The sequence below is a fragment of the Delphinus delphis genome, chromosome 11, assembly GCF_949987515.2.
Source record: "Delphinus delphis chromosome 11, mDelDel1.2, whole genome shotgun sequence".
NCBI lineage: Eukaryota > Metazoa > Chordata > Mammalia > Artiodactyla > Delphinidae > Delphinus > Delphinus delphis.
Window position 1 is genome coordinate 74,806,501 of NC_082693.1, and position 20,946 is coordinate 74,827,446.

The 20,946-nt window shown below is 42.6% G+C and overlaps 1 protein-coding gene across 1 annotated transcript in view; it reads left to right on the forward strand.

Annotated features, from left to right (window-relative positions):
• The first annotated feature begins 426 nt into the window (after positions 1–426).
• PLEKHG7 (pleckstrin homology and RhoGEF domain containing G7) overlaps positions 427–20,946 on the forward strand; it is an 82,457-nt gene continuing 61,937 nt past the window's right edge. Inside the window, 4 exon segments of the mRNA XM_060025986.1 lie at positions 427–1,146; positions 1,658–1,680; positions 14,496–14,623; positions 17,462–17,502. Of these exon segments, the coding sequence (XP_059881969.1) occupies positions 427–1,146; positions 1,658–1,680; positions 14,496–14,623; positions 17,462–17,502 (912 nt within the window).

The following is a 20,946-nucleotide window of genomic DNA, read 5'->3' on the forward strand; positions in this document are numbered from 1 at the left end:
ATGTGAAATTTCAGACACCTTTTTTCTCACCTCCGTCTCCTTGTTTGCAACAGATTCCGCACTCTGCTCTTCCTCATTAAAGATGCAGCCACCTGCTTGCAGTTATCCTCTGGAAAAGGACGAAGACACACCCGAGGAAGAGAGGCACCTGAAGGCGGAACTGGAACAACCTCAGTGCAGTCGGGAGAACAGCAACTCTGACGGCGTCCCCTGGAAGCTTCCAGCAACCGGGCCTCTGCTCTTCCTCATTAAAGACGCAGCCACCTGCTTGCAGTTATCCTCTGGAAAAGGACGAAGACACACCCGAGGAAGAGAGGCACCTGAAGGCGGAACTGGAACAACCTCAGTGCAGTCGGGAGAACAGCAACTCTGACGGCGTCCCCTGGAAGCTTCCAGCAACCGGGCCTCTGCTCTTCCTCATTAAAGATGCAGCCACCTGCTTGCAGTTATCCTCTGGAAAAGGACGAAGACACACCCGAGGAAGAGAGGCACCTGAAGGCGGAACTGGAACAACCTCAGTGTGGGCGGGAGAACAGCAACTCTGACGGCGTCCCCTGGAAGCTTCCAGCAACCGGGCCTCTTAGTGGCGTGGAGAAGACGGAGCCATCCTTCCCAGAGGTGCAGCGCCCAGACTGCGGGCCCTCTCCTCGACCCCCCCTGGAAAGCCTGTCCAAGAAGCACTGTCAGAACCAGGGGAAACTTCTCCACTTTGACCGGCAAGCCCCGGGCCGCGTCTCCACCTCGCCCAGACTGAGGAGGTTAAGGGGCCGCAGCTGCGAGAGTGTGCGCGGGCTGCGCACCGCACTGCGCATGCGCCGCCTCAGCCGGCGGCCTTTAAAGGGCCCGCCTGGGGGCAGCTGCAGGGAGACTTCCGGCTCCTCGCATTGCTTTTCCAGCGGGCTATTTGGAAGCCCAGAGGAGTCTTCGCACTCCCTGTGGCCCCTGAGACTCCACTCAAGATTGCCTCCGGACCCCGAAAGGGCACTCAACGCAGCCGACTCGTTTGAGCTCCAAATGGCGCCCAGTGATGAGCTTGCCCTTCCCGTGCCTCAGCCCCTCAACGAGGGGTCACTTCCTCAGGCCTCCCTTCCACGGAGTGGAGGCCAGCCAGCACCCAGCCGCGCCCCACAGCTCCCCAGGCCTCAGGTAACACAGTTCTAAGCGTCCTGCCTCTCATTTGGTGGATGCAAAGCATAGTAGGTCTCGAGGTTGCCATATTGCCCGGTCGCGGGGTGGGGTGCTGTGTTGGGAGACGGCTGGGGGGACGCACAGTGTTTAGGACAGTTGGCTGTCAAGTAAAAGGGGTGCAGCAGTTTGAGGAAGGAGCGTGGAGGTCGAGCTCACTTTCTTCTTCAATATACTTGAAGGCACTTTAAGAAGGAACCCAGGCTAGAGATTGTCTGTCAGTCGTTAGATAGTAAAGGTGGCCCTCTTGCATAGCCACGCTATGTGAAGACCACCTGGCGTGGCTGGTTTAAAAGGGCAGAAGGAGCAAACTACTTAAATTTCTAATGTTCTAACGTTCTCCCCCTGAAAAGAAAAATTCCAAAACATTTTAGCTAGGAAAGTTAATGACCTCTCCCTTCAAGATGTCTGCTTTGGAATTTTGGGTGGGTTTGAGCACGACTAAAACATGCATTTTTAAAATTTATTTCAGAGAGAAGAATTGCATCAGTCCAGGTATGTGTGTCTTTATTTTCTCTAGTGCTATGAAGTCTGTTGACTGTTTACTTTTACGTCTTTTACTTCTGTTCTGACGTAGCAAACCTGATGGTGTATTAATCAGGGCAGTTTGTTTTACATCCCTCAAGTCACTCTTCATATTATGGGTGAGAGAGTCTTAATTTCAAGAGTCTCCTTTAAGCGCCCAGCCTTTTGCTGTGGCTTTTGGGGCAGGGTATAACAGCCACAGGTGAGCATGGTTTTCATTTTGAATTGTCAATGACTTGGTCCTGTGGCTTAATTAACATCCACCAGTAATAGGTTTTGTCAGGAAGAGAAAATGTAAAGGCCAGAAACATTCAACAACTTTTCAAAGAGAAATTCAGAGGACAAGGATAAAAGGAACAAGATGTGCTGTTTAAATCTAGGATGACCTTTAAAATGCCTGTTATGACAGACTGTGCTTTTATCTAGAATGCAGGTAGATTGTGTCACTTCAGAAACCAGCTCTGAACTTTCAGCTTGGTCCCCCAGCTGTGGCAGTGGATTTTCCATTTCTTTCAGGGATGAAGAGCTTCTGTGGCAGTAAGGGAAAGATTCAAGCCCAATTACATCCACCCAATTTGTAGGATTGGTGGGAAAGCCCTCAGTTCATTTGGAAAGTCATGGAGGAATCCTCAGGAAATTAGCTGTTGTTTTATTACTGGACCTCAAATCCTCAAGCAAGTTTGCTGTTCGTAGTAGGAAGGATGAGATCCATCTATGCAGTCTTTGTTTACTTTCTAGTTGACCTAAATGTCAGCTAAGGTAGAGGATATTTACAAAGCCATAGACAAATACAAAGTATTGTGTTAGTATATCGGCTAGCTATTGCTATATAACAAACCACCCCAAACCTCAGTGGCTTAAAACAACAACCAGGTATTGTTTCTTATAAATCTGTGTGTCCATTGAGGATCAGTTGATCTAGGCTGCGCTCAGCTAGGTAGTTCACTCCACATGTCCCTCATCCTTTTCATGGAACCAAATTTCTACACGGGGCATGTTCTTGTGGTGAGGGGAGAGGTTCAAGAGGATAAATGGAAACATGCAAGGCCTCTTGGACCCTGGGCTCTGTACCTTGTCTAATTCTACAGGCCAAAGCAAGTCACGTGGCTGAACTCAAGGGTAAAAAATTATGTCACCAGCAGTGGGAGAACATTTAAGTATTATATGGCAAAGTGTTTGGATGCAAGGGTTGGTGAAGAAAGGGTCCTTTAATGGAAATCTTCCACAGGTGTGAACCAGAATAAAGCTCTAAAATGACACCTAATTCAGATGTGTCAGAGAAAGTGAAAAAGAGAGTAGTGTCAGAAAAAGATGATGTTGTTTAGAGTCAATCATGCAGAGTCTAATAGGGTGTTTAGGAATTTTGTTCTTTACCCTAAGAACAGTGTGAAACCACTGAATGGATTGATATGATCATATAGATACAGGGTAGACATGAGAGTTAGATGAGAGTGGATTCCAGCAGAACAATTAGAATGTTCAGGTATGAGAGGTTGGTAGGTTAGGCTCTGATGAAGGCAGTGGAGTTAGAAGGAAGTATCTCGGTTCAGGAGATACCATCACCTAGACTTTGTGAATAGTAGACCATCGGGGGAGAGGGGAAGGAAGTTGTCAAGAAGGACTTCCGAGCTTATGGCTTCCACTGTTAGGTGGCAAATGGTTCCATTCTCTGATCTAGGTAACCTTGGAAGGGAGAAGGATATGGGTAAGTGTGGTGTAAGTTTGAACATGTTGAATTTGAGGACCTATGGAACATCTGAGTGGATATTTTGAGTGGATAGTTGACTAGAGAAAGCATCATGGATGGAGAGATATATATATATATATATATATATATATATATATATATATGAGAGTCTTTGATCAAGGAATACTTCCTAGAGCAGGTAAAGTCTGTCCAGCTTTGTGTGTAAGATGGAGTTAGCAGATATAAAGGCTAACTGATGGGACACACCAAGCCATTTACAAAAGATGACATGCAGGTAATTTTTATTGACCTGCAGAATCTTTGTGAGGCAATAACAGAAATAGTCTTAAAAGATGCAAAGGGAAAACTTGGTCAGAGGGCTTGAGGCCTTAAGAAGTTCTGTGAGGTTCAGCATGTCACAATCACATACTACAAAATAGTGGAAGGTTACAGAAAATCACAACAGGGAATCAGAGGGGAAGTAATTTAGACATCTTGGTATCTGGTAATGACCCTGAATTATTCAGTATTGTTTTTTTCAGGACTTAGTACAATACTTGGCATGTAGTAGGCAATGTTTATTGAATGAATAAATGAAAGGCTAAGTAACTATAAACAATATGCTTAATAAACATTCATGCATTACTGCTAAAAAGAAGTAATTTTGCATCAGCTGCAGACCACTCAATCTATACTTTTTTAATCAAAAGTTCACCAGAAGCATGAATTTTTGGTAAACAGCTAACCGTCTTTGGCACAAAGATCCTCTGTCTGCCTGTCTTTTGCTCCCTCCCTTTCTCTCTCTCCTTCCTGTCACTACAGTCTTTTCAGCAGTCATTTGTTCAAAGGGCTTCTTCCTGCAGGTGGCTATTTCCCAGGCCTTGTAGTCAGATAGTGTAAGGTAAAGGGCTCTGCACGAGGCCCTGATGTCCATTGAGGAGCTGGGGCACTCACCTCAAAAACTTATTTAAACTTTATTTAAAACATACTTAAACTTATTTAACTTAGGCCTTTAATATGCCTATGAGATGGTATAAACCAGGGGCTAGCAGACTATATAGCCTATGGCCCAAATTCGGCCCACTACCTGATTTTGTAAATAAAGTTGTGTTGGACCACAGCCACATCTATTCATTTAAATACTGTCCGTGGCTGCTTTCGCACTGCAACCACAGAATTGAGTAGCCACTACAGAGACCATATGGCTCACAAAGCCTAAAATATTTACTCTGTGGCACTTTATAGAGAAGGTTTGCTGACCCTGGTATGTTCAGTTAAGAAATGCTTGCCTCTGTGGCTGTCAGTCAATCACAGCAACTTTTTTTTTTCCTTGTAGCCCTTTTGCAAAATTTTTTCTTTTAATATAGTGTTTTAACACATGGCCTGACAATTGGGCAGGCTTATATAAATGAGAAGGGCCCAATCTCCTCTCATTTCTGAAATCAGCTCAGTGTTGACTTTGATTCCAGGTTTTTCTTTGTGGACTTTTTTTCTTATTGTTGTTCCCTCTGCCTATATATAACATTCCAGTGAATTATCACTCATTCTAAACTTTTTTCTCCTATCACCAAACTATGCCTCCTGGAAAACAGTCTGTACAAATCATTCTTACTAAAGTGTGAAGGACTTCAGGCTTAAGGCATATCTACACTCATCTTTCCAAGTAGAGCAGTGTATTTATCCCTTTTGGGTCTCCCTACACCTCATAAATGCCTCCATCACAGTACCTAAAACACTGTATTGTATTTCTCTCACATCTGTCTCCTTTCAGAAACAAGATCTTCCTGAGGGCAGAGACCACTTATCTACCCTTCATCTCAGCAGCTATTACTCAGCTAGAGTCTGTCCCCAGAATACTTACTGAAGGAAAGGATGGGTGGAAGGATGACAGGCGGGCTGCTTGGCTTACAGTTTACTTATCTGTCCCCGATGTATTTGAATTTTAACAGAGGACATGACTTGAATCCAAGTAGTGAAGCCATGTTAGTGGAATTTTAAACATCAGGAAGCGAGTGGGGGGATTTTGTGGGTAGGGACACCTTCCTGGCACCCCTTAAAATCAATAATCACAGAAAACTGCCTCACCTAACTTTTTAGTCAGCCCTGAAACTGAGAAAGGAAAGGTACATACTATTACATCTATGAGAACAGACTAACCTTCCAGTGCTCAAAAGAAATAGGAAAGAAAACCTAAATATATCCAAAACATGAAAACAAAATGACAAGGAAGAGACCAGACAAAAACATTGAATGCCAGTCAAGCGCTTCCCAAAGCCACATTTATCTGGAGTTATCCTGGGGGGTTGGGGTGGGGGGTTGCAGCACGGCATGGTGTTAAGAATTACTGGAATCAAACTCCCTGGGTTTGAATTCTATCTCTACTTCTCTAGTAGCGTGACCTTGGGCAAGGCTGTGAACAACTCAAAACCTCAAAGTTTTCATCTGTGAAGTGGAGATGCAGATACAGTTGACCCTTCAGCAGCACAGGGGTTAGGGATGCTGACCCTCTGTGCAGTCAAAAATTTGCATATAACTTTACGTCTGCCTTCCTTATCTAAAGGTTCAGTAACCAGTGGATTCAACCAACCACGGATGGTGTAGTACTGTAGTATTTCATGAAAAAAAAAATCTGCATATAAGTGGACCTCTTCAGTTCAAACCTGTGTTGTTCAAGGGTCAACAGTAGTACCCATCCAATAGGCTTTTGATATGATAAATAGTGTAACTTAAATGTTACCTTTTTAAGAAACCTTCATTCATTCATTCATTTAGCACTTCCTGTATGCAAGTCACTGACTTATTCTTTCTAAAATATTCTGACCCCAGAGTGAAATGATCGATCACAGGACGCTCATCTAATGTGTCTAAATGTTAGATTCAATACAATGTTAAGTCCTCCCCAGACTTTTACCTAAAACCTGTTGTGCAGCTAGCACTGTCTGTAAACTCTAAGTAACACCATAGGGGGAGAAGGCCCTGTCTCAACTGTTGAGCTTAAAAGCTTATTAGAAAGTTACTAACTAATGATTAATAGATGGCATATTGGTTATTTTGTTTGCTTGCTTGCTTTATTTAAATCTCAGCCCTCCACAGCATCATATTTTATTGTGTTGCTTTCTTTTTTCCTCCAATTGTATTGAGATATAATTGACATAGAACATCATATAAGTTTAAGGGGTACAGCATAATGATCTGAAATATGTATACATTGCAAAATGATCACCACAATAAGTTAACATCCATCACCACACAGAATTACAGTTTTTTCCCTTGTGATGAGATACATGAATACTGTTAGTCGGAAGAGGAGCTTGCAGCCTCAGGGCATCAGGGAAGCCTTCTTGATCCGGGCATGGCTGGAGGCTAGAGTGGGAACCGGCAGCTTCCTTTCACATCAGGAACCATGTGTTATTCTTGCACTGGCATCAGCTCCCCCAGAATGTAAACTCCATGACAGCAGGAGTTGTGCCTGTTTTGTTCATTGCTGTATCCCTAGTGTCTAGAACACTACCCAGCACATAGTAGATGTTCAGTGAAAGTTTAGGGAAGAAGAAAGGAAGTGCGTTTGTTGGTTAGTTAGGTTAGGTCAAGCCTCGTAGGGGAAATTGTATGATCCCTTTTTGGAAATTTTCTCCTCCAGCTATTTGTTTATCTCTCTCTAGCTCTTTACAACCTCCCCCATCTTCCTAATCTGTTTTGTGTTCATCTCTTGAGTGTACATTGGGTTGCTGGGGATTTGTACAAGTATGGTTTGATCCCACTGGGTAGTATTTTGACCCTTGTCCAGAAAAGGCAGTAGCCTCAAAAGACGGCAAGAGTTCTAGAAAGTTACCAGTATCAGCAGCTACCCTGGTGCTCTGAACACGTGTGTGTTTAATAACCATTACTGATTGAGCCCAAAATGTCACAGCATGGTGTGTTTTCCATGCAGTTGGAACTCCAAAGACTGTCTCTGTTTCTGTGTTCAAACTGTGTCAGGAAGGGTTCCATTTGTTCACTCCAAGTGTCCGCCCTGTGCCAGACCTTGGACAGTAAGCTAGAGGCTCCCCATTCATTCTCCCTTCTCCGTTGGATTTTCAGCAAATGGAACATTTTGGTAGAAAATGGGAAATTATAATCAAAGGAAAGTTCCTAACAATCTTGTGAGACTCATAATGAAAAAATATTTCCCAGATTTAACCAAGAAAGCTACAGTTCCTTAAAGTGGCAGTCGAGTTGTCATTTCTCTGTTGATTATTTCTTAAAAGGGATTTTTTTTAAAAGATTGTTACTGATTCTTAATTGGCTCTTCCTGTATAATCAACTCAGTTATAAGCAAGCATTCCCATTTGCACTATATCTCTACCATAGGGTAGAACACTATGGTTCCTAAAATAGAACACCTACTTTTTCTAGTCACACAGTTACTGGAAAACCGCCTGCTAGAAAAGGTATATTTACCACGAATTTCACTATCAGACAAGGAATGAGGCCTGATAAGCTTGCCTGATAAAAAAACCTTTGGGTTATCTTACTATTGTCAGTCTACAACAGTGAAATTGAAAAAATATTAGAATAAAAAACTCAATTGTACTTTTTATTAAGGTAAAAAAAAACCATTGGGCAACATTCACAGCAGAGGGGAAGGATTAGGCTGTGCCTTATCTAAACACTAGTACCTTCAATAAGATTTTTACTCCATTAAGACACACATATCACTAAGGGCAGTTGCAAACCTCCCTCCCCATATTCTCTAGTATCTTTGTTATTTTCCTTTAAAATTTGCACCTGGGAGTTAGAGCCAGTAGTCCTTGGCTTAAGCCCCCTGTACAGAAGGAATTTTTTTTTTTTACTTGCAATTTTTTTTATTTTTTAATTTTATTGGAGTATGGTTGATTTACAATATTTTGTTTCAGGTGTACAGCAAAGTGATTCAGTTATACATATACATATATTCATCCTTTTTCAGATTCTCTTCTCATATAGGTTATCACAGAATATAGAGTAGAGTTCCCTGTGCTATACAATAGGTTATTTATCTTATACCTAGTGTGGTGGGTGTATGTTAAACCCAAGGAATCTGTTTTTAAAAAAAATGCAAATGATATATTTGTCATATTTCTGAAGGAGGAGCTTTAATTATTCATCTTCATACATTTCTGCCAAGATAAAGGTCATCACATAATTACTGCCCCACCCACTGGCAGGGAAGAAAAGAGCAAACCTAAACCCTTGATTCATAGATCATGAGGGATGGAAAGGGTCTCACTCAAAGTTGTTTTCCACATAAGGAAACTGAGGCCCTGGGAAGCGACATGCCAAGGTCACACGTAATGAAGGTCAGAGTTGGGAATCACAATCCTAAGTCAGGTGCCCTTGCCATTCAATTGCATTGCCCCCTTCACTCGTCTCCTGTGGCTGTCGTAATAAATTACCAGTAACTGGTGGCTTAAAAACAACAGAAATTTATGCTCTGAGAATTCTGGGAGCCACAAGTCCAAAATCAAGGTGTCAGCAGAGCCACCCTCCCTCTCAAAGCTGTAGGGGAGGACCTTTTCTTGCTTCTCGTGCAGGCGTTCCTGGGCTATGGCTGCATTACTTTAATCTCTGCCTCTGTCTTCACATGGCCTTCTCTCCTTTTTGTGTCTCTTCTCTAAGTATCTCTTATAAGTACGCAGGTCCTGGGATTTAGAGCCCACTCAGATAATCCAAAATAACCTCATCTCGAGATCTTTTATTTAATTACATCTGCAAAGACTCCTTTTACAAATAAGATCACATTCACAGGCTCCAGGAGTGAAGAGATGGACATATATTGGGGAGGGCGGGGGCAGAGGTTTTTCCATTCAACCCACAACACACCCTTTTTATCTAAAGTAATAACTACCATTATATCAATTTTTAAAAACGCTTAGTGCTTTGAAATGGTTTGTAGTATCTTTTTCTCTCCTTCCATTTACAAGTCTTTTTGGAGTCAGACTTGGGTATTTGAATTGAATTCTTGCTCTGCTGTTCACTAACAATGAGACCTTAAGTGAGTTCCTGTCCTTCTGAGCTTCAGTTTCCTCAGCTCTATAATGAGAACAGTAATTTCCACTTCATAAGTACTTGTGAAAATCAATATGATAATGCATGTAAAGCTCTTAACAGAATTTCTAGTAAAAGCCCATGCTCAGGAAGTGCCAGCTGATTTTAAGTTAGAATAATATTCACCGTGACCAATCTGTTCTTTACAAAGTGTATGTATTTGATATCTACTGGGGGACACATTTCCCCCACCAGAAACTTTTCTGGCACCAACACGTGAGCACAAGCTCATTCCTGAGTGTGATGCGTGAGTGTATGGCCTGCTCAGCTGAGGGAGGGGGGAGCATTCTCTGGATTCTCTAAATTGTTGCCGTCCCAGCCCACACCGTGGACCTTCAGATCTTCAGCAGAAGACAGAAAAAGGAGAAATCCTGGTACCAGAAAGGAGACAAGATTATTCCAGCAACCATGGGACTAGTCCCTTCAGATCTGACCGGCCTGGGGCAGCGCAGCTTAGGGTTAGTGAAAGTGTGGTTGCGTTTGGGTTTGTGGGGAGTGGGGTGGCTGGCAAGCCCGAGAGGGCTGCGAAGTCTGGGTCAGGCACCCAGTTAGTTATACAACCTCTTGGGTCCAGAATTTTGTCCTGAAACAAAGAATCAGAACAGCCAAGCATTGAACCAAAAACAACAACAAAAAAAGTGTTTCTCATGGATATTTGTTTAGTGTACTTTTTCAAACAAAGGGTAGCAAGAAGCTATACTGTAGTTACACAGTGACAGTGGCCTGCCAGCCACACCCCAAACATTTTGCAGTTATTATCAGCTCATTCCTTAGTGTAATCTCCCTCTGAGGAAATTAGGTACCAAAAAATTCTCTTCCCCACCCTCTTCACACAGGATGCCATGACCCCATGCACATACCATTTTGTTTGGGGGAGGGAGATAAAAAGTCTGAATTTATTAGTGATTGCTTCCAGTGGACAATCAATCCAGAACTGGATACAGTGACCCTGTGTGCATGCCATGTCTTACGAGAAGCAGTCCTTTTAGAATAGCAAAAATAAAATACCAATTGGGAACCACCAACACCTCTCCCCTCAAGAGACTAAATGCAAAGTCATTCTGAATTCACTGCAACTGTTTGCATTAATATCACTCATCCAATGATGAGCAACCCTGGCTGACACAGGCATGGGATCCTGTGCAGAGTGCCCAGAAATCTAGTCGGCTGCCAGGCATGGGTGATGCACGGGCATGTTTTCTGTACCAATTCATGTCTCTTCATGTTAGTATGTGCAGATGTTCTTTCTTGTTGTTTTCCTAAGTCTCTGGTTATAACTGTAATTCTTGATATTTTTATTAACCAGTGCCCTCTTCTGATGAACATAAGAATGTCATCAGAGCTTCTGTTATGCCTTCCCAGGGGCATGCCCCCCTTTCCAGAGTGAGCATCACTGGGTTTTGAACACCAAGGCAACAAAGCCAAGGTCATGGCTCAAGCACTATGCAAGCTAGTTGTCTTCCCTATGCTCCATATGTGCACATGGAACTCCAAAACCTGCCCTATGTGCTCCCAAATGGATGCCTTATGTCAGAAGGTAGCCCAGACAAGGAAGAAATGGATAGGGGTAACTTAATCACCTTTAAAGTCTGTGGGGGAGACTCAGATTGCACTTTGTGTATTGTATATGCATATAATTATACAATTATGATCCAGAATGGAAAAGCAAATTCATTTGAGGACTATCTGGATATCATCCTGTAGGTCAACATAGTTATTCATTCAACAAGCTTATTTGATTACCTATTCTATGTCAGGTTCTATACTTGGTGCTTAGACTCTATGATATATAAGACACAGCATGAGCCTTCAATGAAATCATTATAAAGAGGCAGGGTGGGAGTAGGGAGGGAGAGAATTGGCTCTCTCTGAGCAGATCAGAAAAGACTTCTGGAGGGATAGCATCTAAGTGGGAATTTAGAGATGAATATGAGTGTGTCAGGCTCAGTGGAGATAGGCAGGCAGATGGAAACTACCTGAGCCAAGGCATGGAGGCATGAAGTGCAGGGTGAGTTTAAAGAACAGTGAGTAGCTAGCTATTAGTGGAGTACACATTCTGCAGGAGATCATGTCAGGAAAGTAGAGCAATGGATGACTCAGTGTGTACAGGTTTGGTTATTATTCATTTACTGAACAAATATTTATTGAGCCTTTACTAAACACAGGGATTTAGACCAGGAGGTAGGAACTTAGGATAAAAGGAGAGGAGATAAGACATGAATCTGCAAAACTACCTTATAAAGTAAGGTACTTTCCTCGAGGGAGGACAACATCAAAAGAGTCTTTTATTCATTCGTGTTCATCAGTAACAATGGATTGAGTACTAAATGGGCACCCACCAACACAAATTATAAGACATGCTTCTTGCAAGGAAGGAGATAGCAGTCTAGTGGAATAAACAGACAAATAGAACATATTATACTATATTCAACAACCAACCTAATCACATTTATTGACAGCTTACTAAATTCCAGACATGGATCTAAGCGCTTTATGTTGATCAGTTGATCCTCACACAGGAAGTAGATATGATTATTGTCTACATTTCACAGATGGCAGTCACGGCCAGAGAGGTTACTTGCTCAATCAAGGTCACACAGCTAAGATTAAAATCCAGGCAATTTGAGTCCACATTCTTAACCACTGCTCCAGAGAACTGTAGAAGCATGGAAGAGAAACATATAAACCAGCCTAGAGGAGGCCGGGGAAGACTGATTCTTCCACTCCACCATTGGTTATGTCCTCTCTGAGGTCTCCAGGGAATATAAAGATAGCTTATAGACTCATGCCAAATTCATAATAGTTATCAGATTGTGTACCATCTAGAGTTGAAGCTCAAAAGAGTAAACTTTTTTCCCAAAGTTTACCTAGCTTACATTTCTCATTCAAATTACTGTACTTTTCCCAATCCCCTCTATCCCCATAAACACCAAATCTCATTGTATGCTTCCAGGGTCTTTATCAAGAGAAGTATAAAGTTTACAGGGAAGCTTCTAATATTTCTTTTCAGGGGACTTCTTGGGGCTCCCAAGAAGAAGTTTATGTTATCTAATACCTTTTGCATAACACTGTGAAAATTCCTGGCTGGATTTGTATACTGTTAATTCATTTTGTATCAGTTCCAATGTCCTGTTTGCAAAATGAAGAAACTAGAATTGTATTTCTCATTCAAATTACTGTAACTTTTCCAACTCCCACCTAATTCAGGCCCCTCTAACCTCATAACCACCATGGACATCAGGTTGGCAAATAACAAGAAAGGGAGAGTTGTGAGAAGTTGTAACTTTAATGATTTTGTTACAAACCTCATCATAAATAGATGGTGAAAAAGTCAAATAAGAGTGCAGAATGCTGAAAGATGACATTCTTGGAGAAGGAAGTCCAGGATGAGGAGATCTGTGTCAGTTAAGACAGCATTTGTCTGCATGTAACAACCAAACTAGAACAACCTAAGCAAATAAAGAATGTTTCTCTTATAACATAACCAGAGCCCAGGCCAGGATAGATGTCAGCATCCTGCCAGGCTCCTTCTGTTTTCCTGTTCTGCTGTTATCTTTGCAAGATCACAGGTATACTTTCAGGTATCAAGCCGTATTCATGACAACAAGAAGGGCAAAGGGCAAAAGGTGAAAGAAGAAGCTAGCCACCTCTGTCCCCTTTGAAAATTTTTTCCCAGAAGCCACACCCTGCAACTTCCATTTAAATCTTGTTGGCCAGATTGCTGCAGGGGAGTCGGGGCTTGTCAGTGCATTAACTCGGCACATGCCACCCCCAGCAAAGCAGGGTTTTGATAATAATAAAAGTGGAGAGCATGCATGCTGGCTGGGCAGCTAGCAGTGCCTGCAACATTACTCTAAAATTCTCCAATTAAAAAAAAAAAGAAAGGCAAGTCAAAACAGATTTTAAAATGCCAGGAAATGCAGCTAATTGAATAAATCTGAGCCTGATTGTATCTAAGTAATTCCTGTAAAGTTACTTAGGTAATCCATGGCCCTAAATCTCATGGGATGAATAGGAGTTAGACAGGTTCAGAGAGGGCAGAGCATTCCCAGCTAAGTCACTGACGTGTGAAACATTTTGCGTGGGAAATTACAATCCATTCCCTGTTTCCAGAGAATAAATTGCAAAGTAAAGAATATTAGGAAGGTAACTGGGCCAGATTATGGAAGGCTTCTGTGGATGCTTTAAAAATGTGTTTATCGGAAGCCAGGAGGGGCTAAGTCAGACTTACAAAATTCCTTTGTATGTAAAGTAACCTATATGCTAAGCTATTTGTGGATGAAAAGAGAATTTAGAGGTTACATTGGTCAGTAAATAGAAGGAATTGCATCTCTCATTCTCAGAATAGACTAGAGGAATATCTGAACAGCTATTATGGGGAAGCTCTGAAAATCCTTACAATTCGATGCAATCATTCCTTACCCATTTTGTTCCTTAGTGATCACAGAGCAAATGCCCAGTGGCTTTGGAGCTACTCCCCACTGTGTCTGATGTCAAGCATTTATTTTCTGAACATCCAACAGACAGGAAGTTTCATGAAATAGGGTGGAAGAAAGGAGAAGGTAGATAGGCCTGTTTGCTAAGCTTTTCCAACAACAGTCCTCATTTTTCTCTAGGAAAAACAAGAGGGCTGCCTTTAAAAAACCGGCCTCCAATATCTAGGGGTGTCGTGGCCATGGCCATGCCCATGCATCCTGTTCCCTCTGAGGCCATGTTCATAATTTGCAAAGACTCTTGTGTTTAAGGGCTTCCTCCTAGTGTCCTCCTGAGTCAGAACGTATCCAGTATGTTTATGTTGACACTTCCAGGTGAGCTGTTCTGCTTTGGATTAGTCAAAATCATAAGCAGTCAGTAAGGCTCAAAAAGGTGTCAAACATGGGGCGGTGTGTGGGTCATCACAGCCCTCCATGCCTGGAGCCTGGAGTGGCCTCCTGCAAAAGCAGGCATTAATCAGGCTGCCAGCAGTCACTTCCGAGTGCCCATGCATGGGCGTGTAAGCTGTAAGCTCTCTCCTTCCATCTCTTAAACACAGATTCTACGAGCACAGGAGGAGTTCTGTGGTCCTCAACTTATCTGAACTTGAGGTGTTCACCGGGGACCTTCTGGTGTCAGATGGAGCTGCCGATTACGTGTGCCACCCGCTTCTGCTGCTGAATTCAGGTCCTGTCCATTCACCATACTTATATTACATACCTGCTATGGGATGGGTGTTATAATAAGCAAAGGATATTTTCAGAATATTTAATGACTAAGAGAACATGCGCACTGACACATTAGAACAGATGTCTCACCAATTAGGACGAGCATCAGCCATGAGTTACTGGAACCAGCTGAATACCGCTCTTGGTATTGGGCATTCCACTTACAGAGATGGATAAGGTATAGACCTTTCCTCAAAGGGTCCTCTTGTCAAATAATATACCCCACATCTAGGACCTGGAACAGGTACACCAGTGACGGTCACCATCCTGGAGCAGAATGCCCTCTCTGAGCTGGTGGGCAGCGTCGCTGTCATTGCTGTAATGCCACCCCCCACCCTGTTCTGGCCTTCAACATCACACTGGTATCTTCTAACCACGGTGGTACCGTGTGGAGGCAGCAGGCCCAGTGACAGCAGATTACTGTTAGAGCAGATTAGAGAGAGGCAGCCTTAGGGATAAATCTGCATTTTGAACTCAGTTGTGAAAGAAAAGAACAATTGTGGTGTTCAGGACACATTCCCATGATTCTGATGGTAGCCTCTGAGAGCTAAAAGGAGACTTCAAGATCATCATCCACCCTGGTAGTTTTTAAACTGGTTTTGTTCTTAGCAGAGCTCTTTTTACAAAAGAATCCTTACTTGGAAATCCAGTCTATAAAACAGATCCAGGTGGAGTTGTAGTGCTTGAAAATGGGGCAGGTCCCAAAGACTACCTCCAAGGCATCCCTAGAAGCCCAGGATAGCCTGTGACAACACACATGGAAAACCACCAAGCTCTTTCCTCATTCACATATGTGCCAAGTGAGACCCAGAAAGGAGAAGTAGCCTAGCCGTGGTGCCAGCTGGTTTGTGTCAGAGGAATGGGATCGAGACTCCTGACTCCTAACCCTGTATACGCTCCACCAGCCTGCATCAACCACCCATTACACAGGCAGCTGTGAATAAAGCATAACGAACATCTGTATAGCTCTTCACTCTTTATAGAGCCCTTTCACATCTACTGTCCTATATGACACAGCAATCCAAATGCCCAAATGAATGAACCAAGCGGGAATTAAGTGATCTACTCAAGGACAGGCCCCTAGAAATTAGAGCTAGTTCTAAGCACAGCTAACCGTAAGAGGTTAGTACATGTTCTGTGATGCTTTGCAAATGCTCTAAACTGGTTAAAAACTAAAGCAGTACTTCTCAAATACTGGTCCCAGGCTAACAGCTTCAGCATTGCCTGGGAAATTCTGGGGTCCCATGCCACACCTTCTGAATTAGAAACTCTGGGGGTGGGGCCCAGCAATATGTTTTTTAATAAGCCCCCCCAGGTGATTCTGATACCAGCTAAAGTTTGAGAACCAGCATGCTAAGGAACAAGGTCATAATTGCTGCATGCTGTTCTTTGTTAAGTTCTCTGCTAGGCATGTGTGCCTGGCATCACAGTAGATACCACGTAATAAAAGATACACAGCATTCTTCACCATATCCCTCCAAGCCCTCTTCTCCAGGAGATTAGAATAGAGTTCTCATGTCCCCATCATGGTCTAATGCAGTGCTCCTCAAGCTCTGATGTGCATATGAATCACCTAGAGATATTGTTGAAATGTAGATTCTGATTCAGCAAAACTTAATATTTAATAAAGATAATAAAAGATTAGGGATTCAATAGAGACACAATTTAAATTTTCTTCTGAATACTTGTGAAGATTTCCCAAGGCCCTAAAATTACCCCTGAAGTTAGAAAAGCAGAGGAGAGAAATTTGCTAAGACAAGAGATCCCAATTATTGCAGTTCAAATTGTACATAATAATTTACCACCAGGCATTTGAAGCCTAAGAGAGGTGAAGCAGATTTGTCTCTGAGGGAGGTTCCACCTAATCTCCCCTTTACAAAGGTCAAAAAGGTGGTCAGAATGAGCAGGATAATCGGTTGGATTCCAGGGTTCCAATGAGAAAAGTCCCTCAAGCACACTGATTTTTAGTAAATGCTGCTCAGGTAATTGCTTTCATCTGATGGAAGTATTATGCAGTCTCCTGATAAACGGGTAGAAACAGAGATGAACCTTTAAAACATCCATTTTGTGTACTGAGTTATCGGAACATCTCACCAAAACCTAAGAGATGATTCCCACGTTTTTCTGGGTAGCATTAGAGATTGATGCAAATGACATAAAAATCAAGAACCCACAATCTAATCTCTTTACTTCCTGATCATCAAAAGAATATGTTACTGAAAAATGACTTCCTTTTCAATTTAAAGCAACTCCTAAGGAATATGTGGATGGTGGCCAGTAGAGATAATAAGCCCCCAACCTAAAGATTGGTGACATGGGTTGATGTGCCCCTATTTCAGGAATCTACACTCAACCACACCTGGGGGTTATCAGGCCGATGCAGTCTCTGAGTCTCAAGTTTGGTCAGGCTATTGAAGTTGCATATGCTGGAGTGGTTTCCAGTATAAAAATTAAGTCCTTTCAGCCCTAAAGTCCTGTGACTCTGTCTTAAAAGAATACTCAACATTTTATTGCATTTTATAGATTTCTCCTTGAATGATGAGGGGGAAAGGAGGCTGAAGCAGGACAATATCACCATAAGGTAGCAATAGTACACCAGCCTTTCAGTTGGAACATCGCTTCGTTTACTCATCTGCATAAATATAAATATTCATCCTGTGCATTCTCAAGAGAAGGAGAATTAAAGCAGGACAAATTCTGTTCGGCTCATTTGAAAAGCAGGTTTTGTAAAGCACTCCATTGATCTGTCAGTAGTTACTCAAAGTACTAATATATCTTCTTTAATTTCACCCACCAGAATCCAAAAAGCCAAGATGGCCTTTCTCCAAGAGAGGAGTGGTGAGTGTTGTGCATTGTCATTTTTGTTTTAATTAAGCCTCCAGTAGCCAGGAAAGTAAGAAATGGCTAAAGAGCCTCTTCATCCTACTTTATCTTTTCATGACAGCAGGTGGCACATGAAGTTTAAATTGTATCATCACATTCATAGTAGTGGATATAGAACTTGCCAAATGATGCCACTTTTTGCAGTGATACGGTGCTAATTGCCAGTGGTTAATGAGCTCTGCAAGAAAACAAAGCAATCCTAATATTGCAGTGCCTTACAGCTCCAAATTTATAACTTGACACAGTGTGGGAAACAGCTCACTCGATGAAGAAAACTTGCACAAGCGTATGCCCCAGTTTGCAGTCTGCCCAGTATACTGGGAACATTGAAAAATTAATGAGATATTACAGAAACAGATTCCACAAATACACTTCTATTTCTGGGAAAGCCAGTTGGATTAGACCTAGCGGGTTTTCTTTAAATTCATTCTTGCCGCCTCAATTATTGAAGACTTATAAATTGAAATCAGTAGTGCCTGATTCTTTCCTGCCTAGGTCAGGAGTTAGCCACAGTGAAGCGTTTCTCGCAAGCATGCTGGGGGCAGAGGGAAGGAGTGTTCCTCTCTTCTGGAGTGAGGAGGAAGGAGAAGGACTGACTGTGTTCTCCCCACAGTACCTACACACCACAGCCAGCAGCACCAGGAGGGCCTTATGAGTAGTTACTGCACTTCTTTCTGTTAAAAATCTGCCCACATGGCCTCTGCAGTTGGCCACCAATTATCGACATCTACCTTGGAGGTTCTGTGGGTGCACACACATTGATACTTAACTACTGTAGCTAAATTAAAAGTCCTCTGAGGTTTCAATCCCAGCTGCTCCATGTACTGCCCTGTGACCTTGGCCAAGTGAATCCATGTCTCTCTCAGCTTCAAGTCCTTCCTGTAAAAAGTAGGTGGTAATAGTGGCAGCCTCTTAGGATGGTTGTGACAAGTGAGTCAAATAATGCGAGTGAAGCTCACCCCGGAGCTGGGCGCCTGAGACAGTCGTTACTGGCCATATTAGTGTTGTTCATAACCAGGGCTTGGAAAACTGTGTGTTCCCATAATCAAGTATAGGAGTGACTTTCACATTATTTTTTCAAGGGTTAAAAAGTTGTGTGAGTGTCTTACTCCCCTTGGGCTGCTGTAAAATACCACAGACTGGGTGGCTGAAACAACCAGTATTATTTCTCACATATCTGGAGGCTGGGAAGTCCAGGATCGGGGTGCCAGCACGGTCGGGTTTTGGTGAGAGCTCTTCTCCTGGCTTACCGATGACCATCTTCTCTCTGCGTCCTCACGTGGTGTAGAGAGAGCTCTGGTGTCTCTTCCTCATCTTATAAGGGTACTAATCTCATTGTGAGGGCCCCGCCCTCATGACCTCATCTACGTGTAATTACTTTCCAGTGGTTTCACCTCCAAATACCATTGTGGGGTTAGGGCTTTAACATATGGATTTTTTGGGGGGGAAAGAAACATTCAGTCTATAGGGACACAGTCTAAACATTACAAGTTTCAAATCATAAACTGTTAGTAAAACTATGATACCATTGTCACCAAGGCTGTTGCTCACCAACCTTTCTCATTTTGCCCCTCTTTAGGGACATGATTTGACTGTTTTCCTGGCAGGCCCGAGACAGGGCCTGTGGTGCAACCTCTCCTGGGATCCTTCCTTCCTTCCACCCTCCCTTCCTTCCTTCCTTATTTGATATCTTTATTGGAGTATAATTGCTTTACAATGTTGTGTTACTTTCTGCTGTACAACAGAGTAGATCAGCTATACATATATCCCCATGTCCCCTCCCTCTTGTGTCTCCCTCCCACCCTCCCTATGCCACCCCTCTAGGTGGTCACAAAGCACCGAGCTGATCTCCCTGTGCTATGCAGCTGCTTCCCACTAGCTAGCTATTATACATTTGGTAGTGTATATATGTCAGTGCTACTCTCTCACTTCATCCCAGCTTCCCCCTCCCCGCTGCATCCTCAAGTCTGTTCTCCACGTCTGCGTCTTTATTCCTGCCCTGCCACTAGGTTCATCAGTACCGTTTTTTTAGCTTCCATATATGTGCGTTAGCATCTGGTATTTGTTTTTCTCTTTCTGCCTTACTTCACTCCGTATGACAGACTCTAGGTCCATCCACCTCATTACAAATAACTCAGCTTCATTCCTTTTTATGGCTGAGTAATATTCCATGGTATCTATGTGCCACATTCATCTGTTGATGGACACTTAGGTTGCATCCATGTCCTGGCTATTGTAAATAGAGCTGCAATGAACATTTTGGTACATGACTGTTTTTGAATTATGTTTTTCTCAGAGTATATGCCCAGTAGTGGGATTGCTGGGTCGTATGGTAGTTCTATTTTTAGTTTAAGGAACCTCCATACCATTCTCCATAGTGGCTGTATCAATTTACATTTCCACCAACAGTGCAGGAGGGTTCCCTTTTCTCCACACCCTCTCCAGCATTTATTGTTTGTAGATTTTTGATGATGGCCATTCTAACTGGTGTGAGGTGATATCTCATTGTAGTTTTGATTTGCATATCTCTAATGATTAATGATGTTGAGCATCTTTACACATTTTTCATGTGTTTGTTGGTAATCTGTATATCTTCTTTGGAGAAATGTCTGTTTAGGTGTTCTGCCCATTTTTGTATTGGGTTGTTTGGTTTTTTTGATATTGAGCTGCATAAGCTGCTTGTATATTTTTCCTTCCTCATTTAAATGAAAGCAGGGTCAGTTGTCAATCGGGTCTGGGGTCTCAGGAGAAGGGGCATCTCCCACCAGCTTGCCAATTCAAGCTCAACAACTACAGAATCCATATATTCTCATACAGTCAGCCCTCTGTGTCTGTACATTCTGCATCCTTGAATTCAACCAACTACAAATGAAAAATATTTGAAAAAAAATTCCAGAAATTTCCAAAAAGCAAAACTTGAATTTACCATCCACCAGCAACAATTTACACAGAATTTACATTGCATTATGTATTACAAGTAATCTAGAGATGATTTAAACTGTATGGGAGGATGTGTGTGGATTATATGTAAATCCATTTTATAAACTGGACTTTAGCATCTGAGGATTTTGGTATCCGAAGAGGTCCTGGAACCAATCCCACTAGGATACTGAGGGACGACTGTATATCCATTTTACTCCAGTTCCGTGTCACCAGTGCCTACTACAAATTTCCATTCCACACGTCTCTTAGTTATTAAATTTGAGGCCCCAGAGTTAACCTTGGCTTCTTTTCTTTATCCTCCACATCCTCTCAGATACCCTTCACATCTTCTTATTGCGTCTCCTAGCCAATGCCACCATAGTGGAAGCAGCACAGGTTCCAACAAAGGGTCTGTAACTCTAATGAGTTAATGTTTCCTCCAAGACGACTGTCCCCTCCCTTCTCACTAGCATATCC